Here is a 6,316-nt window from a genome sequence, read left to right as displayed (position 1 = left end):
AAAATGTTAAGATATGTAGCGAAATCGCTAAATATAACGATCAATTAAACTATTGGGTCGACCCATAATGCACTTGACTCACATCGACCAAGATGGCCGACGTTAGCAACACATCTGAAAAGAAAAAGATAAAAAGTTTTAATTTCACTGCTACTGAAGTAAGTGTTCTTGTGGAACAGTATGAAAAGAATAAAGAAACATTAAAGGTAGTAAAGAAGCCAGAAATAAGGCTTGAAGTTTGGCAACAAATTGCCAAAGAAGTAAGTAATGTTGGTGTTACAATAAGGACAGCATCACAGATAAGAAACAAATGGGATAATTAATTTGCAAAGAGAGGTAAAAAAAGATGAGGTTGTTAGGAAAAGGTCCATTGGAGCAACAGGAGGTGGACCCCCAGAAAAAAAATGTGGAGAACTGCACAACAAAGTTGTCGAGTTATGTAAGGATCAGGCTGCTTTCAGTGGGATTCCTGGTGGACTGGAGACAGTCATTGATCTTGGTATGAACACAATTTCTGATGTTATTATTAATGATTTATTTTTGCTAAATATTATTGCTCTGTAGTTTAAAAAAGCAATACGCTTGCTCAATTTTTACCTGTTAAAATGCAAAAAACAGAGTACCGAATAAATCGTCTGCATAAGTGAATAAATTAATTGAGTCTAAAAATAGAAACGCTACTGGCTGTACACAATCTAAAATGAAAAGTCGTGGAATCCCAAGACTGCCATCAATGTTCATCGGAGACATCGTTAATTTAATTACAAATACTATAACAAAATTAGTCTTACTTATTTAAAGTAGCTGATATTTTCCGATGCAGTTAAAATATTCTGGCATGGTTTAAACATCCGTGATAGTATTATGATCCAATCGATTTTTATCGTCGAACATGCTTTCACCTATGAATTAGCAGTCAGTTATTAAGGAACTTAGCAGCCAAAAAGTCCTTTAACCACGAAACAAGAAATGTTAAAGGAATCTTGCAGCCAATAAGTAGAAAATCAATAGAAGTGTATTCTGATAAACAACACCAATGTCACAATAAAACAGTATCGTGAATGTAACTCGTAAACAAAATTATAACAAGATAAAAAAATAATTACACTGTATGTACTGTATAGATAAAAGTTAACCCTGTTTATAATTATAAACAAAAATACGCGATATTTTAAAGGGGACCTTTTTAACATTTAGACATTTTTTAAACCAAAAATCATCAAAATTTAAGACTGTGAAACGGCTGTTTATATTGACTAGCATTAAAACCTGAGACTAGTTTGATAACACGTTCATTCAAAATATAACATAAGCTTTAAAAAAATATTGTTACTGGTACAGGTAAACAAATAACAACAACAGTAACAACTGTGTTATATAAGATTTGGTGATTGATTTTTGTCCATACGTAATCGTAAGATTTGATATAAATGTATTATAGCACAAATTTGTGTGACACTTTTGGCAAGAAGGAGATGTTGTGACCCAGATGTTGGGGGTGATTTTTGGTCAAGTTGACCCCAGATAGAAGTTATTAGGCGGTACTCGTCGAAACCTCTGTTTAATACGATTACGGTACTTTTCTATGAAACTGGAAAACCTAATTCCTTATTTTGTAATTATTTATTTCTTATTTGCTGCTATGTTATAAAATGTATTTGGTTGCATTCTCTATTTCGTTGTTTCTATTTAAGTATAAACACTTATTGGCTGTATCTATTGGCTGCTAGCTTCCCATTAGCCATGGCAAACTTTAGACAAAACGTCCAAAAGTGAAACGGTATTAAAACTGGGTCGTGTTAAAGTGCTGACCAATGAGCTGATGATATGGAAATAAATGAGATTTTCTGACCATATAGATAAAGAAGCGAAAAATATCTGATTGACATGATAAGTTTTTCACACATATTTTATATTTTTGTTTACTCTTTATCGAAATCCAATTGACGAAAACTGGCGGATTGTTACTCAACAAGTTCCAATGTGAAACGGTATTAGTCGAAGCGGTATAACTTGATCACGAACAACATCATTTTGTTTGATCTAATCAAAGATATAAAGAGATTGTTTGGACTGATTAATCGACATGCCTTAGTCATCAAATAATTGACATTTGAGTACAATAAATTTCATATGTGTATTTTATTCGTAGGGCATGCACCCGTAGATGATGAAATGATGAACATCCTTATTTTTGTAAGTTTGTTTTCATATGTGCAACTGTTGATAAAGTTAAAACAAAAAATATTTTCAAGAAGTGTAACCTTGAGTGAATAAACATATAGATGGATAGATACATGAAGATAGATATAATTATAATAAAATAAATGATGATATAAGTGTAAATGCTAATGGTATATATATATATATATATATATTCTTATATTACGCAAGTCATTCAGTACAAGAGACGCCAGGGACATCAAGACAAGAGGAAGGAGTGGATGTAGCTGCGAATTTCACGGTTTGTGGCTTATATTGTATTTACAACTTCATTTAATGTAACAAAAGGTTTAATTTAGCTGAAATGAGAAAGATGTTGAAGATTAATCATTTTAAGATCATTTAACAAATAAACATTGTTAATTATTTTCACGTCGATTTTAGTATATATTTCTATTCTGAATTGGTGCGTTTTAGTACATCTGTTCCGATAGAAGGAACACATGACCTATGAAATATATTTTAAACTTAATTTTAAACTGGCAAATGTTTTTTCTGCGTTTGCATGAATGCAAAATTGTGACTGTCCTCATATTTCAGAATGAAAGCAAACCAGCTACATGTACTAGTAACACGAGTCAAAAGAAGAAGAAGTTAGTATGATTTAACAATACATATCTTAATGTTCAAGTGTTGCATATTTTTATGCAGTTGGAGGCATGTACAATGTTAATAAATAGCATGTGATGTGAAAGGATTTCACGAAATATGAAAAAACTATATACATTCTAAACACTATCGACAACTTGTATTCCATGAATAAATTCTTTGCGGCACAAAAGGAAAAAGAAGCTGTATAAATTCACCTCAATAATACAAATATACATTATTGCAGGTCAATCTCCGAGGAGCTCCAGGAGGCTCAACTACAGTTCTTCATTTCCCAGACAGAGAAGGTGCAACTACAGAAACAGCTCATAAAGGAAGAGATAGAAACTTCAAAAAACAAACGTCTGCTGATGAGCAAGCTCATCATCTCCATAGAGAATAAAGACAAAGACGAAATAAGAATGTTTCAGTTCCTCGTTGATGAATAATGTATTTAATAACACAAATTACAACATTCAAATTATCCATTCTCAGTCATGATAAGTAAACTAATGTAAAAATGTGATGTATTGTTTGTATAGTTTTGCTTTGTATACACATTTACATACATTTGTACATGAAAGAAATATGTTAATGCAACATTTTGTATCTTGAACACGCATACCTGCCAAAAGTACACAGCCTGCATTAAATCATATCAAACCTGTGTGTACAAAAACGTTTAATACCTTCAAATACAACATGTTTTATACTTCTTAAAACTTCTTAAACACTAATTGTTATTGCGGTATTCAGTTAAGAGAAACAAAGCCCATTCGGTCGTGACCTTTAAAAACACATTTGTAATCTAAATCAGATACAATCTCCTAAACTGTGCTGAAATCAGTAAACATAACATTTTTGTCATTGTCAATATTACTTTTAGTGATGTAAACGTTGAACGTTATTGCTTATTATAATAAGTTGATACTGGTATAAAACCTGGTCAAATTTCATGATTATGTAGCTACATTGAATTGTATTTTACATTTACAAACCCGCTGTTTCCAAGAATAATCCCATCTTCCAAACCCCTGTGGTTTCTCTCCATATGGCATCCAAGTGTGGAAGTTATGAATATAAAGCTATCGTGAGCTGATCCAGGCCACTGCGCATTGATAAATGTGAATTTTCCTGAAAGGATAAAAACATGTTAAGGGGAGATATCATGACTGTGGTTATAAAGTTGTGAATGTTGACCGTTTCATTTTAAGGCGTTATAGCTAAGTTTGTTGACCTTGTCATTGAAAGGAAAGTTTTTGCCTTGGTAAGTTCTTTTCAAATCTGTATTATCAAAGACTTTTAAAGCACCTACTAATGGCAGTAACGTGCATTGTACTGAAGCAGTAATTTTATGCCTTAAAAACAAATACCAAACGAAATGTGGCTGGATTTTGCTTATTTGAGCTCTTCAGCAACACAAGCAGTACAGTGATGGGTAAGTTTCAGTTTATTTCATGTTATATATAGAGCTGTATAATATTTAGAGTTTAATTTTTTTAAATATACTACCTTTTGCATCGCAAACTGTTATTACATTTATGGACGGGAATCCTTTTCTGTTAATAAAACCTCTCTTGGTCTGGTGAAGGCTTGATCAAACGGACGTGGCTACCATCAACACACCCTATAACACCTGGAAATCAAGCTATGTTGCTAAACTCAGACTTCATTCGTCTCTTGGTAGCTTCATCAACTGGCCACTTCATGTACTGTTAAGACGCTTCACTATCTCTTTGGTAACCTTATCCACAACTCTACAAACAGTACTTTTATGTCTCCCATGTGTGTCCCCAACAACCTGCATAAATGAACCTGAAGCGTAGTACCTCAGCGCTATACAGACTTGTTCCTCGACTGACAGGCTACAACTTCTGTCTGTTTCCCTAGCTAGGTCCTCTCTCAGCAAATCGGCCAAAATACTCTATTTATCTTCTTCCAAACCTGAACCTTCTTCTCAATTCTTCATCATTTAGGCTTACATTTAAGTTTATTACACTAAATTCTCTATTTTTCCGTGGTATATTTACTAAACAACCAATTAGAGCAACCATTTTGGTTTTCGTTAACTGATTCGATAAAAAATTAAAGTACCATTTGATATACTTTAATTTTTCGTTAACTTGACGACTGTTTTAACGGTTTCGTTATCGTTAAATTTCCAACAACCGAAATTTAGCGAAATAAATTAAACGAAGGTATTTAACGGAAATTTAGCGATTTTAGTCATTTTAACGATAAATTTCATCGTTAAGTATTTAACGAACGTTCCAACAACCGGGCCATTGTTTAACATCAGTTCAATGTCAAACCAACAATATAATACAGAGCATAAGCACAAAACATTTAGATTGAAGAACATACTCCTTTTGAAAATAATTAACTATGAAATGTATGGGATAACAAGCTCAATGGGTAAAATGATATAATGTTTAACATAATTATCCATGATATTTACAATGTATCACCATTCTTTTCAGCACACATGCAACTTATTTTGTTTTCCTTTTCAAATGAAACAGAGTATAGTATTCTTTACAGCACAAACACGCATATGTATATTATAAGTTTACACAATCTCACAACAAAGATTGATATTTGATGAAACACAGTATTAAGAAAGAACAAGCAAAGGATTTTCCGTACAAAAAGGCGTATTCAGCTTCAAAGCTCAGACTAGGGGATTTAACCTGTATGCACACAAGTTCAAAGCGAATGATCATTATGAAGATTTTCCATGGGTAGTTGTACTTCGAGCAGTATAAGCTGAAATATCAATATTGGTGCTGCTACAAGTAGGAATGGAGAAAAACAACGAAACAAAAAAGAATCAGGTAAGAATATATACAATACCATTTACATAATTGGTGTCCTGATAATGATAAAAAATAGACATTCCTGTATGTCCCTTGAAAAACTTGTTCACAATAATCCTGCCTTAAAAATTGTACGGTTTTCAAAAATCTTGTATTTATTTAGAAGTTCGCCCAATCAACCAAAACTGGTAAACAAAGTATTACACTTGTATTGTCGAAATGGAAGAAATTGCAACTTAAGACTCTATATTATCAATATTATTAAGTCAAGGACCAATCATCATGCCAGTCCAACAGGAATAATTAAGTCGATCGAAATTATTTCGATTATTTTTTGTTTTCGAGCTTTTGTTTTTTTTTCAATCACTTCGGGCTAATGTGTTTTGCAATCACTTTTTTTATGAACTGGTAATACCAATTTGTCATGACAAATATATTATACAAACTGTGTAGTATGTAATGTACGTACATAACTGACGTAGAATATGCACAAGCCCGCCAGCACTACACTGTTAAAATGCCATCTGGACTTGTTTATATTCTGGAGTTTATAAAACAACGATTGTGAAATCTGTTGATGCCAACTTCTAATGCAAGACTTGTCAGGCTTGTTTACCCAAAACGGATATTTTCAAACATGACATTGTGTCAATTTGTGTATGTGATTTGGCAATGGCAATAGTCCAGAT

The 6,316-nt window shown here is 32.6% G+C and overlaps 1 protein-coding gene across 1 annotated transcript; it reads left to right on the top strand.

Annotated features, from left to right (window-relative positions):
• The first annotated feature begins 346 nt into the window (after nt 1-346).
• On the top strand, nt 347-3,478 carry LOC128241161 (uncharacterized). The gene is made up of 5 exons (XM_052958128.1): nt 347-499; nt 2,153-2,163; nt 2,395-2,464; nt 2,764-2,816; nt 3,059-3,478. The coding sequence occupies exons 1-5, from the start codon at nt 347-349 to the stop codon at nt 3,258-3,260; spliced, it is 489 nt and encodes a 162-aa protein (XP_052814088.1). The 3' UTR covers nt 3,261-3,478.
• Nucleotides 3,479-6,316: the final 2,838 nt, after the last annotated feature.

The sequence above is a fragment of the Mya arenaria genome, chromosome 7 (assembly GCF_026914265.1).
Source record: "Mya arenaria isolate MELC-2E11 chromosome 7, ASM2691426v1".
Lineage (NCBI taxonomy): Eukaryota > Metazoa > Mollusca > Bivalvia > Myida > Myidae > Mya > Mya arenaria.
This window is presented reverse-complemented; position numbering and strand designations above follow the sequence as displayed.